General features: G+C 35.6%; 1 protein-coding gene across 2 annotated transcripts; it reads right to left on the bottom strand.

Annotated features, from left to right (window-relative positions):
- Positions 1-964: 964 nt before the first annotated feature.
- Positions 965-19785, bottom strand: LOC100787957 (kinesin-like protein KIN-4A). 2 transcript variants are annotated; one of them, XM_006579813.4, is made up of 26 exons: positions 19130-19785; positions 17921-18067; positions 17682-17831; positions 17157-17416; positions 12905-13092; positions 12645-12769; positions 11986-12022; positions 11161-11252; positions 10935-11042; positions 10736-10849; positions 10544-10637; positions 10015-10127; positions 9112-9207; positions 8903-9016; positions 8686-8802; positions 8526-8606; positions 7304-7375; positions 7118-7211; positions 7012-7043; positions 3666-3763; positions 3472-3564; positions 3151-3372; positions 2634-2796; positions 2124-2279; positions 1736-2046; positions 965-1312 (listed from the first exon to the last, which is right to left on the bottom strand). In XM_006579813.4, the coding sequence occupies exons 1-25, from the start codon at positions 19244-19246 to the stop codon at positions 1834-1836; spliced, it is 3096 nt and encodes a 1031-aa protein (XP_006579876.1). In that variant the 5' UTR covers positions 19247-19785; the 3' UTR covers positions 965-1312; positions 1736-1833. The 2 variants fall into 2 exon arrangements, with proteins under 2 accessions (XP_006579876.1, XP_006579877.1); XM_006579814.4 differs by having other exon boundaries at positions 2124-2276.
- Positions 19786-19787: the final 2 nt, after the last annotated feature.

The raw sequence follows: 19787 nt of genomic DNA, 5'->3' as shown, positions 1-19787 counted from the left end.
TTTTTGCCCATTATTATCCGCCATGTGTAACTTTCAACACACCTCATCTAAGGGTGACCACAATTTAGGTGACTTTTCTAACAAAGTTTTCATTTAAATTTGATAGTGTAAACTAGTTTCACATTATCATTCAATCACAAATAATCATTGATATGATTCTCAGGATAGTTATTATAAAAGTCAATAGATTTATCATAGTGGTGAATTGTGATTGAATGATGATATAAAATTGTTTCACACTATTAAGATAAAACCTATTTTCTCTTAAAATAATTATTCTAATTTATATAAGGGATTATCAAACTTTTATGTTTGTGCATGAATATAAAATAAAAAGAAAAATGATTATACACTAATCATTCAATCACAACTCACCATAGATAATAAGTTTATTAACTTTTAAAATAATTATCTTAAAGTAATTTAAAGGATGACGAATAATTGGATGACATGTAAAATTATCTGATAGTGTTAGTATATAGGCATTAAACTCTAATAAAAACTAAAAATACATTTTATCAAAAACATAAAAAAGGAAAAATATTGTTTTGTACAGATCAGAGAAACAACCTGTGTTAGTTGATGTACACGCTAGGTAGTAAATATGAAAATATTTAAGTAATTTGGAATATATTTTAATAAGATATACTGTATCCATGGACAAACAATGGAAAAAATAAAGTTCAATTTTGTTTATATACCCTTGTTTCTGTTAGTCGCGTTACGAATTAAGTTTCAAGCTTTTCCTCCATTTTATTATCTTTCATGTCTCGTTTGTGTTTGTTAAAATGCAGGAAGATAGTTAATTTTGTAGTGCGACTCCCTTTTGATACCTGCCTTCAAAATTTAGTTGAAGTATTTGTCGTTTCCAGAGAAAGTTGTGGGTCTCAATCTCAGAATTAAAAATGAATCAATTACAATTAGCTGACAAAAAAACAACAGCAATTTTGAGAAATATTACAGCTGTCAAAAAAAACAGACTTTCACGTTGTATCGATCACAATTCACAAAATTTGTCAAAAAACCTACAGAATTAACATGAGGCAACTTCACGATCTACATATTCTAATCTATGCACGTGTGCAACGTACCCTGATCAACCTATATATTATAAAACTAATTCCTACCTCTGATACTGTCCATGTGGAGCTACGCCTACCATGTGTTGTTACAACTTACAAGCTACACAGAATTATGAGAATAAAACAATACATGTATCGTTTTATTCACATTTGTTTCTCCAACAACCAAACTGTACCTCAGCAAAAAGACCCTGATAAATCCCAGGAAACTTGTCCAATTTACATCGTACCTGCATGCATACTGCAAATTAAGAGAACAATTCCAGTGCAGAAGCACAATCTGAGTTTCAATTAAAGGAAGCTAATAATTTACTAAAAAGCATGGACTATTCTGCGTCTACATCGTGCACTACTATCAGCTTCTAGTTCATGAGAACTTTTCAACTAAAGTTTTTGACTCCTAACTTTCATATAAGTTAAGGCTCATTAGTACATTTTAACTTGTGTGGAAATTTGATTCCTTTTACACCATTAATTCATTTTAATTTATTTTCCCCATAGCATAAATCAATTAGTTCATTAGAATGAAGAATTCATGTAATACTGTTTTTTAGGAAGTAAGGAAAAGATGACAAACACATTGAGAAATGCTCGGCAGTCCTTGCCTCCTTAGGAGTTAAAAAAAGCTTTTGGAACAACAGGGTAAAGACTACCTGCAATCAACTGTCCTCTTGTCAAGCTGTGTTGAAACACACCGCGGTCAATATTCAGAATTGGAAATGTCCTTTACTATGAGTTCAACAACATCAGATCATATCACATTAATCAAAGCTTGTGCTCGAGGCCTTGACCTCATAATTGTCTCATCACTGTGTTTGATCCATTCTGAGAGTTTCCAGGGCTTCTGCCACTTCCATTTAAACTGTAGCAGCCATTGATGATGACTTCTCTTCCACTTCCAAAGTTTTCCGGCTTGTCCTATAGCTGCTAGCCTCTTCGTTGACAACTCTCCAATGGGTATCATCTGGTTATAAACCCATTAAAACTTAATTGGAAAACAAACATTATCATCATCAGAGAAATAGAATCTAGCAGACATACCTTTCGTGCTTCATCTAAAAATGTAGCTGACTCCCTGCCTGACCAATTAACAACTCCAGGAGTGAATTTGAGTTGCTTTGGTGCAGGAAGTGACATTGGAGATAATGGACCACTCATTTCATCCGCAAGGTGTTTCAAGGATCGAGAGTTTTCCTGCTGGTTTCAGTCAGAAACTTTATATAATTATAATGAATGAGAGATTAAATTTGTAAGGATCTCTTATGTAATCAAAACTATAACTAATTCTAGTTAAGAATCTAAAAATTGATAAACATGATTTGGGCTCTGATTAAGTGATAAAATAATAGTTATGAAATTCTAGACAGTCATTTCAAAATCATCTGCTCCATTAGAAGTAACTGTATCCCACATAGATTTTTTAATCTTGCGCTAAACTATTTCAAATACTTGTTACCGACAATCTGTAGCAGTCCCATGTATAGGATTTGAAACATTTTACTACTCAAGCTTATGCTAACTGCAAATAGAATAGAATGAGTAAAATCTCACCAATGCCGGTGTATTCAATCTGATGGCAACAGCTTGTTCCTTTATTTTTTGCTCCCTTACAAGTTCCTCTCTCTGTGCTTCACTTTGTTGTAGCAGTGCTACAAGCTCTTTTAGTTGTTCTTTCAAATCCTTAAGTTCCATATTTTTTTCCCACAATTCGCACCTGTTAAAGATGATGCAAGCTACCATTACGTAGAATATAGGAAACAAAAAGCGTCTAAAATTTTTCAAAACAACTGGCATTTGATATAGCCAAAAAAAGAACAGATAAAAAATAGCTAATGCCCAGTTCAGAAAGTGAATCATCTCAAAAGAAAGGAATCATTATATCTAGTATCAACAGTCTGACATACAGCTTAGAGTTTTGCTGGCCACTTGCCAAAGATGTTTTTACCCTTGGACTACTTAGAAAATTTTCATATTTGTAAATTGATACATGATAACTCTACTCTCTAGTTAACTGATATAATAAAAGCTAGAAAAGCTTAACCAGATCCTCAGAAGATTCCAAAAGCACCTTGCTTCTGCAGTAGCATTGAACAAATACTGAAGCACATTCTTTGCATCTCCCATTGAGCGTAGCTGGTTCCAACGACCTCGGTTATTTAATGTCCGTTCCTTTTCTTCTGTCTCAGTGAGTTGGGAAGCCATGGCTTTCAAAGCAATTGAGGACATGCACAGCATGTTCTCAAGAGAAGCTATTCTCTCAACTTTTGCATCTGGTGACATGGATAACAGCCTAATAAATGGGAAGCAAGGAAAACATAAGTTAAAAAAATAGTGAATTGCTCCAAAATAGAAAAACCACATGCATAAACTGAAGCATGAAAATTTCCACCTCAAATATTTGCTCTTTCCTTTGGGAATAGTCTGCCCATCTGAAAACCGATCCTGTTTTAGTAGAGCCAACTCTTCTTCCAGTGCAGCTTGGCTAAAAAAAATAATTCAATCAATAGTAGAAGAATAGATAGTTTGAGAATGCGGTATATAGAATTGGAAGGTAAGAAAGGAGGAAGAACCATGAAAACTTACACTTGATTTTGTTTGCCATATTCAGCATGAACTTCATGCACATGTACCATGACCTCCATCTCCTGATCAAGCCACCTTTGGAGGGATTTTTCATTGACCTGGACACACAAGCCATGTTAAAAATTTATTTGAAATGCTAAATAACAGAAAAGTCATTTTGAAGGGTATGCAAGGAGAGAAATTCAACAGCAGGACTTCATTTCATTAAATACAATTCAAATTAACATCCTAGCCTGGTTTGATAGCTCAAAGATTATCAATTTCTGTAAGGATGTGATAGAACTGGACCCCAGAAACAGAGAATGTGTGTATTATTATTGTGGTGCCTCCAACACCCAAGACAAAATACAGATGAGGTTCGAGGTCTCACCACCCTCCACTTCCTAATCCCCCATTCCCTCTAATAGACCATTTATAGTTTCTTAACTAACTAACAGTTAGTTATCCTAGCTGTTCTAACTAATTGACAGCTACTAAGGCTCTTAGCTCTTCCAAGGATATTTTCTAACATACCCCTTTCGCGGGTGACAAATTATGGAAGGTTCTTCTACCTTGCCATCCACTGGATCTTGTTTTAGCCGAATTAATAGGATCAGCTACCTTACTATTTGCTGGTTGTCAATCCCTTACCAATCTCTCACCCGAATAACTAGGTTTCTGAAAATTATACCCCTTACAATTACTCTGGGTAACTTTCCTAAGATTCGATTCTTATCTTCCACCCTACAAACCTTGACCATAGATTCCATCAAGTTTTTTGGTTCATGGAGCCTTACGTCAGTGTTGATCTCTTCTTTTAGCCCCTTGAGAAACAACTCCACCAAAAATGGTTCCTCCAATCCCTTCACCATTCCGATGTGCTTCTCGAATTGGCCTATGAATTCTTGCACTGTTTCTTCTTGTTCCAGTGCCAGCAATGCCTGAAAGGATTCCCTAGGTTAGACGCTTGAAACCTTTGGGAGATTGCAATCTTGAACCCTTCCCAAGAATGGTTTGGGTTCCAAGATTCCCACCATTTGAACCACCCTAGAGCTTCTCCGTGCCATCACTGCTTCAAGCTTATCCTCTTCTCTTACAGCTTGCTACTGAAAATACCTTTCTATCTTCGTTAACTAGCCCATCGGATCTTCTTCCTTGAATATTGGCATTTCAAGAGTTCTCCACCGATTTCTGCCTTGGGCAACGTTCCCCTTATTCCCTCCTATCGAATTGTCCACATGAACGTTCGATTCAGGAGGTTTTTTTCATCCATGCCGCTGCTAATCATTGTATCATTCCTTCTATCAAAATCAATCGCGCCTCCACCGCTTCGCGATTCTCCTCTATCACCTTCTCCATGGCTTCCATGCGTGTCTCCATTCTCACGTTCGCCTACATCACCATTAACTGTTCCCATGCTCCTAGATAAGAGCTCTGATATCAGTTGATAAAACTAAACCCGAAACAGAGAATGTGTGTATTATTATTGTGGTACCTCCAACACCCGAGAAAAAATACATGAGTTTCGAGGTCTCACCATCCTCCATTTCCTAATCCCCCATTCCCTCTAACTCCCCTCTAATAGACTCTTTATAGTTTCTTAACAAACTAACAGTTAGTTATCCTAATTGTTCTAATTAACTGACAGTTACTATGGCTCTTAGCTCTTTCAAGTGTGGAAGCAATGTCTTCCAAGGTTATTTTGATGATGCCAAAGAATCAAGAGTCAAGCAAAATCCAAAAATTCAAGAATCAAGTTTCAAGAATCAAGATTCAAGAATCAAGAGAAGACTTAATCAAGATAAGTACTAAAAAAGTTTTTCAAAATATTGAGTAGCATAAGAAGTTTTCACAAAATCATTACCAAAGAGTTTTACTCTCTGGTAATCGATTACCAGTGTTTTAAAACGTTAAGATTTCAAATTTCAAGAGTTATAACTTATGTTTAAACAGTTTTAAAGTATTTTAAACTTGTGTAATTGATTACACAATACCTGTAATCGATTACCAAAACTTCTAAACATTTTAATTTTTAAAATTCAAAATGAAGAGTCACATCTGTTGATGTGTAATCGGTTACACCTTAATGGTAATCGATTACCAGTGACTGATTTCGAAAAATACATTTTCAAAAGTCACAATTCTTCAAGTGACTTGTTTCTGAAGATTTTTTTAAAAGTCACAACTTTTTTAAGTGACTAGTTTTTAAAAAAATTGCTAAGAGTCACAAACTTTGACTTGAGTCATCAAGAGATTATAAATATGTGATCATGACATGAGTTTTAAAATAATATTATCAATCATCTTTCTTTTATATCATCTTCTTTCAACATCCTTGAATCAATCTTTCAACATCTCTCAATATCTTCTTTCATCTCTTTCAACACTTTTAACAGAACTTTCTAATTCATTTTTCTTCATCTTTCTAAAAGTTTTTGTTCAACACTTTCTCTTCCAAGAAAAGTTTTTTGATCAAAAACTTTTGATATTCATATTTTTCATTCTCTTCTCCCTTTGTCAAAAGAACGAAGGACTAACCGCCTGAATTCTTTTGTGTCTCTCTTTTCCCTTACAAAAGATTCAAAGGACTAACCGCCTTAGAATTCTTTTGATTCTTCCCTTCCTCTTAAACAAAAGATCTCAAAGAACTAACCGTCTGAGATATCTTTTGTTTCTCCTTACAAAGGTTCAAAGAACTAACCGTCAGAGAATTCTTTGTCCCAACACATTGGAAGATACATCCTTTGTGGTACAAGTAGAGGGTACATCTACTTGGGAATTGTTATACTGAGAACAAGAGAAGGTACATCTCTTGTGAATCAGTTCAAGTGGAGAATACATCCACTTGGTTTTTCAAAGAGAACAAGGGAGGGTACATCCCTTGTGGATCTTTGGCTTATAGGATTTTACAAGATTGAAAGAAATCTCAAGAACCACAAATTACTTGGGGACTGGATGTAGGCACGGTTTGTGGCCGAATCAGTATAAATCTTGTATTTGTCTTCTTCTTCCCTACACTCTTTAATTTCCGCTGTGTACTTTTAAGTATCACTTTTACTTTTGGTTAAGTTTTTATTTCTATTATTTACTTTATTAACTTAGTAGTAAAAGCTTATTTGAATCTAGTAACATTAAGAAGGATAAATTTTTAATTAGTCAAGACACGTTCATAATTAATTCAACCCCCCTTTTTAATTATTCCGAGACCACTTGATCCAACACCAAAGATATTTCCTAACATACCCCTTTCCTCATCTATCAGGCATTGTTTCATTTATGGTTGGTTCAAAGTTAACCAGCAAAACATTTTTGGTTGACTCTTAAGCTGACAAATTGCATAATATATAGGCCAAGTATAGGTTATTACCAGCGCGGGCTGTAGATGCCCATTTGAATAAACTGAAAGACACAGCAAAATAGTTAGCAAACTAGAATATATAGTAAAAAGAAAGTAATTCCAAGTCTAGTTCTACCAGAGTTGTCACGAGGAGAAGATTTGCGGGCTTCCAACAATTCTTTTAGCCTTTTCGTAGCCATTGTTGCTTCCTCTGTCTTCCTTTGAAGAACCTGCAGATAATAGTTAACCACCTACTCACTTCATTCTCATTCCATAACAATCACGCGCCAATTTCCCATCTAATTTTATATCTTTAACTTACCATTTTCTGACGCTGGTTTAGAGCCTCAAGCTTATGCCTTTCATACTCATTTTTTCTTCCCTCCTTTTTCAACTGCAAAAAATAAAAAATCAAGATTAAAATTACAGTAATATGGCACAACCACACATATTAGTCCATGTTTTAACCACAACTACAGCATGATTAATTTTTAGGGGACAAATCCAATGCAAATCTATCAAGTAGAAAGCACAACAAACAAAGACACCGTTTCCTAAATGAAGAATTTCAATAACTAACATATAGTTATTTTTTTGTCACTTTATCTCAAATAAAAATGTAGTTGTCGAAGACCAAGTTTCCCAAAAGCATAAGTCGTTCGGTGAAGGCTTACAAATGGTTTACAATTACCATGTCCCCTCACATAACCACCCTTTGGGAGTGAAGTATGGGTAACATAAATGCACCTTGGAGTCATAAGGTTGACTTGGTGATTGAAGGGAGAAGGGGGAGGAAGAGGTTGTGGGTTTGAATACCTCCCACTAACAAAATACTAAGAAACTAACAACTAACATATTTGCCGAAAAAAAAAAAAAAAAGCATAGATGCACCTTCTATTGTGCATAAATTCAACTTTTATTTAAAAGAATGGGGACGTCAAGAATCAAACTCTTGACCACTTGGTCATAGCATGTCATGAACAGCTATCACAAAATTTAAAAACTGTTAGATGAAAAGTCAAATGGTTTTATATTTAAAGTAGTCATTTAATGCAATATGCAATCACGGATTCCATAAGTTGATGGGGTCAGAAGCACATAAAGATTACAACATTCAACTAAAATTGTTAGGTAAACCCTAGTATTATTATGACAGGTTAGTTACCCATAAGTTAATTACATTGGTGACTAGTGAGTTACTGAATAAGGCATGTTGCCTATAAATAAGTAGGAAGGGGAGAGACAAACGAGTTTTGTCATTTGTGAGAGAATTGGGTGGGCCCTTTGGGCATTGGGAGGTGCAGGCCCTCAAAGTTCTGCAAGTTAGGCAGTTTTATTTCTGTAATTCTGATCCAGTTTTCATAAAAAAATCTGGCATGCCATATGTTTTGAGACAAAACACATACATTAAAAGGTGCGCACAATCATGCATTCAGTGTAGAAAATGGCCTCAAGTTAATCACAGTAAGGCACAATGAAATTCTTGTGCATTTTTTAAACTATTATGATGACAATTGACATCTTTATAAAATTAAGCAAACCACCTGGAGTAGCTCTTTCTCACGAGAAGCCTTCCATTGTCGAAATTGTTCTGCTTCTTGCTTCATTTTATGCTGCAACTGAACCTGCAATGTACATAAATACAACTGTCAGATATGGAAAAGAAAATCTTATAATTAATCAGCTCAACAAATGGAAACTGGCCTTCTGAGACTTGATATATTGTATCTCAGTCTGCAGTCTTTTTGCAGCTTCTTCACTCTTCTCCTTTTGCTTTAATAGTTGCACATGGCTTTCTTGTTTCTTCTTGAGGTCTAAAATCTGATGTTTCATTATTCGAAAAAACAAATGAAAAAAATTATTGGTCAAGAATGACAACCTTTTGACTCGAGAATGACATTAGTGCATGTAAAAAAATCACCTGTGCTTCCAATGCTTTCAATTTTTGGCCACGAACATCTTGAGTTTTGTGTGCTAGTCCATCTGAATTAGCAGCAAGATTCTCTACCTCATGAAATAAACGGTCCCTCTCTTCCTGTCATTACAAGTCCAAAATCCATCACCATGAAAAGTAGAGATTTCTTGCGTGGCACTTGATAGATATTTAAAATTAAACAAGTCCAGTTCAACCTGCACTTTTCTTTTCTCCTCCTCAAGTTCCAAAATTTTCTTCCCGAAGTGCTGTTTGAGTGTTTCAGTATCAACTGCAATGAGCTTCATCTCAGACTGCAAGAAAAAAAGGGGCGATAGAATCAGATACTCAGTTGAAATTTCATCTCTCTGCTGTGAATCTGTGATCATAATAGAGAATGATATAGCAAAAAGCCTAATCTTCACCCACATGAGAAACACCATAAAGTTCAACACTGCATGTACAGATATATTCTGTGGCTCTGTTGGTCTTAGCGATAGCATATGGATCAATTAATTAAACAACTAGAACATTCCAGTACCCTTCCTGGTTTTTTTTTTAAAGGTACTGGCTTTGCTAATACTTTGAATTTTTTGTACTGACTTCCCATAGCTAGATAGACGCCACTAAGATTGCTTCTGAGATATATTAATACAATACATAATCAAATTTGATGTCTTTCACATAAAAGGAACTCCGAAATGTGCATAATTAGATTAAAAAAATAACTTTCTTAGGAAACATTTACAATTTTATATATAGGATTTAAAAACAAATTAACATATTATAAAATGAAACCTCTTTCTGCTCCAAGCACTTATTTAACTCATTCATATCCATGCTGCTTTTTGAAAGGAACTGACTTTGCTAGTACTTTTGAATTGTTTGTACTGACTTCTCAATAGCAAGATAGAAGCCACTAAGATTGCTTCTGAGATATATTAATACAATACAGAGATTCATAAGTTCGCATCTTATCAAATTTGATGTCTATTGCATAAAATGAACTCCGAAATATGCATAATTAGATTAGATTAAAACATAACTTTCTAAGGAGACATTTACAATCACTCATTATATATACAATTTAGAAACAAATCAACAAATAGTAAAAATAAAACCTCTTTCTGCTCCAAGTGCTTATTCAACTCATTCATCTCTTTATCCATGGTATTTTGAAATAGTACATGCTCCAACTCTTTTGCTGCTTCATCAGTTTCCCTAGAATCCTCACCTGAAACATGGGGAAAGAGAAGGAGATAGTGTCCAAATGTTGAAGACTGAACCAAAAGTATAAGAGCTTCACTCAACAAATCCAAATTCCAAACTAACATAGTGGGGAACAACTCAATATCTCAAACACATAATCTAATGACCAAGTATTAAACCATTGCTTAATCCAATATCATTCATCTCTAGACTCCACTGTCATTGCAAGACGATGCACACCTTCCATAAAGGTGTAAATCCCTATGTACTCGAAGTGGGAACTAGGAATAAAAGCTCATATAATTTTACAGAAAAATGGAGGCAGGGGGCTGAGTTATCTATTTCCTCTCCCCCTCTGCTGGGTTTCAAATTCCTATATATTGAAATCCTTAAAATCAACTAGGTTCTTATGACTCAAAATACAACTTAATAAATGTCGACCTGATAGACTTCCAACCAGGGAATGATCAGATGAATCTAAGCTCTGAAACCGCCTCTCAAGCCCATCGGTTTTCATGAGATAAATGTGTCCATCCTGAGAAAAGAAAAAAAATTATGTCAATGATATTTAATCTACATAAGAAAAAGTAACAGACAAGCATTTAAGTTCTAAAGATTTTCTTATTCACATACAGGTTCATCAATTTCACATCTCCCTACAAAAGCACATCTACTGCGATATTCGTGAAGTTCTCTGTAGAGGTCCTCATTAGTAGACTCAAGCCAAGCAATCCTTTCCTTGAGAACCTGTACAAGAAAAGCAGCATGCTGTGCACGAAACTCAAATAAACTCATGCCAATTTAACATGCAAGTTTCAGTTATGATAAATACCCGCACTTCATCAGCAGGAACTCCTCCCTGAAAACAAAGTTCAGCCTGCAAGTACTTCAACTGCTGGCGCAATTGCTGCATCTCATTGGAGATGAAATCTTGATTAACCTGTAAAATTAACAATATAGATTATAACATATGAAACTAGACCAGAATGAATTTCCTCATCTTCCTAAGGCAAAGAACAGGACAATAACTTAAGTAACAAAGAATTGTGGAAACTTACCACAGGCTTATTTTGAATATTGCGAGCACGGTTTGCATACTTGAGAGTATTGAGAGTTTCCTCAGCATTGATATCAGCAGGACTAATGCAAGCTGAGGAAAGGGTAACCATTTTGTGATTGAAAAGCATGTAAAAAATTTACTTTGATTAGGTTAAAAATAATTCATTATCTATATTAGATATAGACAATACAGTATCCAATAAATGTCTAAAAGAAGAAAAAGAATCTTTTAATTTCATCTTGTAGAGTACAAAGTCAGCAAATGCATTTATCTGAATAGCAATGAAATTGGCAGAAATGCCTGACATCAGAATCTTTTCTGCCAAACTGCATGTTGAATTATGTGTATGTGGTCCAATTTCATCTTTTATTTAATGGGCCTCCCCAATGCTTTGATGAATTGTTTCTCAATCAACATTCAAAAAGTCCGTAAATAAATCAGATGTGCTCATAGAGTATCTTTTTCCGCTTGACCAATCTAATTGTTACCTTACTGTGTTCTTATTATGATAAAAAGAGATTAGCATAAATGGAATGTAAAACAGAGCATAGTTAAGTTTTCTTATAATAAGAAAGATGAAAATACTACCCATCTAATTTTGTGGTATATAATCAGAAGATACCCAACAAGAAGGTGAAATTAGTTAACTGGCTCATACATTAACAAGATAAAATTATCCCCTGCAATAAGCTGGCTTCAACTAAAACAAAATGAACTCAATGAAAGGAATATTTAACATTTTAAGTGGATTGAACATGAGGAAAAGAGGAACATGCTTAAAAACAAATTTTTTGAGACATGAATCAATGCTCAGCAGTATTACCTATCATGACAGTTTTGCTGTTTCCACCAAGTGAATCCTGCAACAAGGACCAGTGGCTTGGGATCAAAAGATTCTTAAAGACAGACATTAATAAACTAAGAATTCTTCCTTGAATGGAAAGGGTAAACTCAAGAAAATATCAAGCTAACAGACCCCATATAGTAGATACAGATAAGCAGTAGCTATTATTTTGTAACACCGAAATTCAATTATTCAATACGGAATACTTTGATTTGAATTTTTTATTCAGTAGTTAGTTCCTTCAAAAGCTTTAAAGCCACAAATAAGTTGGAGTCCAGAAATATTTATACAGGAGATAGAATCCTTAAAGCTTTTTGAAACTTTGAAATATATAAAGAATATATGTTAAGATACGTAATCCATTACAAGGAATTTTTAGACATTGCATAATACTGCCAAAAGGAAAGCTATGGTATATCTGATTTCATAATGGTAAAAACATGAGACAATGAACAAGTATAGACAAATCTAAAATCTATCCCAATAGCAACAATATGATGAATCAATGATATATATACATATCACCTGAGAGGAGTAGTTTATTGTGAAAGGACCAAATCTTGATGTTTGAACCATACATTGATAGTCTGTGTTTATATATATAACTAGTATGTCAAACAACAAAATGTTATTCTGACCTGTAAGAGTCGAGTGAGTTTGCTATCCCGATAGGGAACATGCACACCCTCCTTCCTCTTTTTTTCATCCCCCAGTGCACTTATGACATTACCAAGAGCAAGAAGACCTTTATTGATGTGTATACCTATTATAAAACAAAGTCATTAAATCTTTGTCATTATCAGTTTCAATTATTTAAACAGTATTTCTGACATGGTATTTTGAAACAAAAGTATACATGTCATTATCATTATATTCAAGTTAATCATGCATTACCAACCTTCTTTCAAACGAACACCATCAGAACCTGTTCTTTTAGCTCGTTCAGATCCAGCTAGATCTACCAAATGGAGCTTTGCTGAAAGGTATTCTTCACCCATATCCTCGTCTGAAGAGTCATTGATGGGAGAACCAGAATGGAGTTTGCGCATCTGTTGTAGTGTGATTGTGAAAATGGCATGTGATCGACTAATACAAGCAAAAAAGGAACCACAAGTTATTAGATTAAAAAGATTAAATATAATGGTAACCATATAAAAAACACTTTTCCATCACTCAAATCTGTTGCGAAGGTTTAGAATCCAATGGAAATTACAATACAAAGTTAAAACTTACTCCTATTAGGGAAAAGACAAAAAAAAAAAAAACAGTAGAAGCTATATTCAAGAAAAATCAGTCCAAACCAAATTATTGATAATCTATAAAATATACAAAAGAAAATAATAGTAACTTTTATGAGGAAGGTTTTTTGTTATTTTTCTCTACCATTGAGATAATTCCACTGGGGAGGATTTGTTCTCAGAAAAAATTAAACATCTTAAAGAGAAGCTGAAGCTGTGGCACAAGGAGCATTTTGGAGGAACCTTTAAGAAGGTCCAGGACTTAGAGGAGGAAATAAACAAGCTGGAAATCGAGTCAGCTGATAGGCAGCTATCCCCTGATGAATGTATGAAAAGGAAAACGTTACAGCAGGACCTGTGGTTAGCTGCTCAATACCATGAGTCAATTATGAGGCAGAAAGCAAGATCGAAGTGGGTAAAGGAAGGTGACTGTAATTCCCGGTATTTTCACCTACTGCTTAACTCAAATAGGAGATCCAATGCAGTAAATGGAGTGCATATTGAAGGTGCATGGGTTGATGAACCTGCCACAGTGAAAGAAGAAATATTCAGATTTATCCAACGGCGATATCAAGAGCCCGAACTGACTAGACCTAAACTGAATGGTGTTAGCTTCAAGAGTATTGACCAGCAGCAAAATCAGATGCTTGTAGGATGTTTTTCAGAGGATGAAATTAAGAGGGCAGTTTGGGAGTGTGGTAATGACAAAAGTCCGGGCCCGGATGGACTGAACTTCAAGTTCATCAAGCAATTTTGGCACCTTCTCAAACCAGACATCATCAGATTTCTCTATGAATTCCACGCAAATGGGATCTTCCCAAAAGGAGGAAATGCATCCTTCATTGCTTTACTTCCTAAAGTGCAGGACCCTCAAAATCTGAGTGAATTCAGACCTATTTCATTAATAGGTTGCGTCTATAAGATCGTGGCCAAACTCTTAGCAAATAGGTTGAAGAGAATCATGCCAAACATTATAGATGAAAGACAATCTGCTTTTGTAGCTGGAAGGCAGCTACTACACAGTGCAATTACTGCCAATGAAGTAGTGGAGGAAGCAAAAAGAAGAAAGAAATTGTGTTTAGTATTTAAAGCAGACTTTGAAAGGGCTTATGATTCTGTTTCGTGGAATTTTCTAACATACATGATGCGCAGGATGGGTTTCTGCAATAAATGGATCAAGTGGATCCAGGGCTGTGTTAAATCTGCCTCCATATCTATTTTGGTTAATGGCAGCCCTACTCCCCAATTCTCTCCGCAAAGAGGACTTAGACAAGACGACCCGTTAGCACCTTTGTTGTTTAACATTGTAGCGGAAGCCTTAGCGGGTCTCATGAGGGAAGCAATCAATAAGAACATCTACACCGCATTTGCTGTGGGAAAAAACAATATTCCAGTTAGCTTTCTGCAATATGCAGATGATACTATATTTTTCGGGGAGGCCACCATTCAAAACATAAAGGCAATTAAGGCAATTCTGCGGGGATTCGAATTAGCTTCTGGTCTCAAAATAAATTTTGCGAAAAACAGCCTTATGGCCTTTGGAAAATCAGACCTGCGGACTAAAGAGGCAGCAGAATATCTGAATTGCAGAATTTTGGCCATGCCTTTCACTTATTTGGGTATACCTATTGGGGCAAACCCAAGGCATTGTGAGCTGTGGGATCCGATGATTAGGAAGTGTGAGAGAAAATTGTCTAGATGGAAGCAAAGATACCTATCCTTTGGGGGGAGAGTGACACTCATACAATCCACACTATCATCTATCCCAATTTATTTTCTTTCTTTTTTCAGGTTGCCTAGCAAAGTAGCAGAAAAACTAATCACAATTCAGCGCAGGTTTTTATGGGGTGGAGGTTTGGATCAAAGGAAGATTGCATGGGTGAAATGGGAATCAGTTTGCCTCCCAAAAGAAAAAGGGGGTTTGGGGATAAAAGATGTCCGTAACTTCAACAAAGCATTACTCGGAAAGTGGAAGTGGGATATGATTCACCAAGAAAAAGAGTTGTGGGTAAGAATATTGGAGTCTAAGTATGGCGGGTGGAGAGCATTGACTGAAGGTAAAAGAGGCACTAATGAGTCATTGTGGTGGCAGGATCTAATGGTGGTCACACAGGAGCAGCAGCTGAATAATGTGATGCAATCTGGATTATCATGGAATGTGGGGTCGGGTGATAAAATCAAATTTTGGGAAGATTGCTGGAATGGTGAAGGAGTAGCATTAATGCAGAAATTTCCAAGGCTATATTAGATATCTAGACAGTAACACAACCTTATCCAGCAAGTGGGAAGTTTTTCTGATACATCCTGGGAATGGAATCTGACCTGGAGAAGGCAATTATTTGATAATGAAGCTGACTCTACATACGAATTTATGAGGGAGCTCTCACAGCTATTCAACAACAAGTACCTGATAGCTGGGTATGGAAACATGAGCCTAATGGACTTTATTCGACAAGGAGTGTCTATAAATTGCTGCAGGGTCATTTAGAGGGTGAAGATCAGGATGGAGCACTTCAAGATTATGGAAGCTAAAGATTCCTGCAAAGGCATCAATCTTTGCTTGGAGGCTAATTAGAGATCGACTACCGACTAAGTCGAACCTGCATAGAAGACAAGTGGTGCTGGAAGATACCCTCTGTTCATTTTGCAGAATTAGGGAGGAGGATGCATCCCACATATTTTTTGAATGCAATAAAATACTACCTCTATGGTGGGAATCTCAAACTTGGGTGAGATCCTTGGGGGTGTCTCCAATTAACACAAGACAACACTTTCTGCAGCATGTACATGGGAAGCCAGGATCGCAGAGGTATAACAGATGGAAGACTTGGTGGATAGCCTTAAATTGGTCTATATGGAAGCATAGGAATGAGGTCATTTTCCAGAATGCACAATTCAATGGAATCAAGCTGCTGGAGGATGCTGTGTTTTTGCACTGGACATGGCTTAGAGCTATGGAGAAAAATTTTTCTATGCACTATAATCAGTGATCTAGCAACCTAATAGATGGCTTTTGTAATTAGGAAACAAAAACCTGTGGGGCAAGGTGTTGTATTGGATGTCGAGAATTCTGGACTGATTAGACTGATATACAGCCTGATTCTTTATAGCTATTAGTCTATCTAAAACTATAACTATATTGTATCTTTAGTACCTCTGGTACTTTTATCTATAAAATATACTTTTGCTGTCCAAAAAAAAAAATTGAGATAATTCCACTTAGAGAACATCATCTGATTTTACAATACAAAAGGATGATTTTTCATTCAGAACTCACCTTCCTAATACTATCAGCACAATTTAGAATTTGAAATTACTCAAATTACAGGAATTGCTTATTGCTTATCCACTGTCACCTCTGGCCATATATATAGAACCCCTTTAACCACTTCACAAGAATTAAGGGATTTAGTTATTGGTATTTGTCAGAATTATCCTTAAATTAATGGGGCCTCATTCTCTTAATCTTTCTCTTCCAAATTAATCAATTTATCTCCACTTATGTTCTAGCTAGTGATCTTCCATTATCATCATGTGAGAGAGAGTTTAAGAAATAAATTTACCACATGTATTGTTATTATTGACAAGAAAAACTGTTAAGTAATTAAGGGCATTTTAAAAAAATTATGCAGTAGACTTTTGCAGGGGATGTTATAAAAAGGACTAAGGCAAACTTGCCAAAAGGTTCCTATAAAAAGGACCAAAGGTAGTACCTGCCAGTGGTGTTGGCATGAAAAAGTTTACAATGAAAGAATGTTAAAATTCACATCGAACATTAAAATATCGCAAGGCACTATGCCACTGTCCACAGTGTAAAGAAACAGCTTCAATTTTCCAAAGTATCCAAACACAAATTGGCAGCATCAAGTATCATTTATTTAGGTGAACAAGGAAGACTGAGAACTCATTTACCTGGACTGGTTGTTCATATTTGTACTTCCTGTTGCCCTGCTTAAAGAACCCTGTTCCAAGTAAGAAGACATATCATGTAATGTACTTACAGGAACTTCAGTTATTCCTGACAGTGTTATTACTCCATTTGATGTTTCACGAATTTGAATTGGTGACTTCCCAGGAACAGTTACTTTTCCAGAATGGCCATTAGAGTTAGAGGTTTCTGGTTTGCCCATGGATACCATATCCAACAAGTCCCTCACTTCTTCCTTCAAAATCTTCAAAATCAAATGCACTATTAAGTCCTTGACAAGAATAAGAATTCATGGAAACATTTCCATTTTTTATGAAGCCAGCTAATTGGAGGCTCGTAGCTATGTTGCAAAATAAACTGCTGTGTGGAAAAACATTTCACATGAAACATCCATAATTTGACTAGTTATTTGAACCTACCATATAAAGGCTCAAATTTAAAAAATAAACCTAATCTTTGAACATATGTAGATTCTGCATACTCAAACCAGCATAGCATAGTGGATATACCTCAACGAAGGAGACTCGCAACTGAAATTCCGTTTGATGCTTTAGTGTTTCAATCTTGTTGAAAAAGGCATTCATAACCTGAGGAATTAATCCGCTCCGACAATTGTCATTATAGCCAGTTCCCATGGTATATGTTTTCCCAGATCCTGTCTGTGACCAATATGTATGTCAAATACAAAAGATGAGCAGAATGATCTTTCTCAACTTTAGGAGTACATGACATGAAAGATGGACCTAACCTGACCATAGGCAAGTACTGTAGCGTTGTATCCTTGGAATAAGCCTTCAACCAATGGAGCAACGCATTCCTCAAACATGTCAACTGAAGGAGATCCACCATTACCATAAACATAATCAAATGTAAAGGCATGCGACCCAATTTGAACCTGGTGATTGAAATACCACAATAGGATTATCAGGAGCCAAGAGCACAAGAAATGTGCAGATTATCCGGGTGACAGGGTCACTGCTCACTCGTACTTTTTCCACTTATAACAGTGAAATAATACAGAAAATATGAATTCATAGTCAAAATCTTCAAAGAAAGTGAATTTCACGGTTTCACCATAGAATGCACGTAATTTAAAGCTTGCCTCAATTCACTTAATACAGTAACTCCATCCAAAAGAGTACGTTTCTATGGAATTTAAGTCCATGATCCAAACAAGAGAACAAGTTTCATTGTTTTAAGACTGTAGACCTATAGCAATAATCATTTTATCTCCCTGATCTCAGCTTTAATAAAATAGGAGAAATACCATAATTCGGGTCCTTGACTAAAAATTCTAAAACAACATGATATAAATTTCCAGAACTGAAATGATCTGCAATGGCAAATTTTTATTCCCATGGATCAAATTCAGTGCGAGTAAGACAAAGAAAAGGAACGAGAAACCAATCCAAAATAGGACGAGGGTACTCATGGCATGAAAGAGGAAAATGCCTCACTTATAGTAACATGAGCCATGACTAATAATGATGATAATAAATAATAATAGTAATAACGTATAAAAATAAAACCCAGTTATACTTTCGAACAACAATTTTATCAAATCAAACAACCCAAAACTGCAAGTGCGAGAAACCTCTGAAGCTGACTTCCAATTTTACTTTTTAATTATTATTTTTTCTACAAGGGGATTGAATCAAATTTGAAGTTTCCATCGTAAGTAAACAAAAAGGAAATCATAATTCATAAATGCAGCCATAAATAATTTTTTATATTCACATAAAAAGAAAGAAAGAATCTTCTAAATGATAATTAAGCTAACCCCGGTGCCCAAAAAAAGAAGACGCCATAAATTAATGAATTATTCGCTAAACGACAAAGCTAATAATAATAATTATTACATTTATTATCACTATTATCGTAAAAAAAAACATAAAGCTGGAATTAAAATTAGAAAAGAAAAAAAAAAAGATGAGGTGAAAGAAGAAGAAGAGAGTACCTGAGGCTTCGAAGGCGTAACGGAAACACATTCAATGCAACCTTGTTGTCGTTCATCGGCAATGAGAGGACGAATATGAAGAGCGACTTTGACGGAACAAATCTCCGATGCTTCCATCGGAAAGCGCCAAAAAAAAGTGTGTGAATATGTGTGTCTGACTGAACGGTTAGGATTAGAATGAAGGAAAACGTTGCAGCAGCAAACAGCAACAAGAGAAGAGAGAGAGGTAGAGAGAAGGAAGGTGGATTAAACAGCAAGAGAGAGAGGAAGTGGTGGTTGTTGAGAGAAAACGAAGAAGAAAGAAACAAACAAACAAACAAAAAAAAAAAAAAGCGTCGTTTGATGAAGAGTAGCGGAGCAGAAACCACTAAGCAACACCACCAACAACAAACAACAGCAGCACTATCGGTGTCACTTTTCTTCTCCTTCACTACTCCTAGTTCTCTATGTTATCTTCTATGGCCATGGAGATGCACACTCTCTCACACACACACTCTGCATCTATTTTCTCTATTTTTTATTTATTTGTTATGACTCTTCGTTCTTTGTTTTTCATTTGATGGATTCTTTTTTCTTCCTTTCTCTTCTGCTCCTCGTGTCTGGTCCCGGCTTCCAACTGTTTTGACTCTTCCCTTCCCTCTCTGCCACTATCTTTTTT

Source organism: Glycine max, chromosome 5 (assembly GCF_000004515.6).
Source record: "Glycine max cultivar Williams 82 chromosome 5, Glycine_max_v4.0, whole genome shotgun sequence".
Classification (NCBI taxonomy): domain Eukaryota; kingdom Viridiplantae; phylum Streptophyta; class Magnoliopsida; order Fabales; family Fabaceae; genus Glycine; species Glycine max.
This window is presented reverse-complemented; position numbering and strand designations above follow the sequence as displayed.

Bases quoted from the DNA above. Each gene is read 5' to 3' on its own strand.
- LOC100787957 (XM_006579813.4), bottom strand. From the start codon at position 19,246: ATGGAAGCATCGGAGATTTGTTCCGTCAAAGTCGCTCTTCATATTCGT. The intron at 12,023-12,644 runs GTCAGAATAACA...TCCTTGTTGCAG, and splicing joins AACTCACTCGACTCTTACAG to GATTCACTTGGTGGAAACAG. The intron at 11,043-11,160 runs GTAAGTTTCCAC...TTAATTTTACAG, and splicing joins ATATTCAAAATAAGCCTGTG to GTTAATCAAGATTTCATCTC.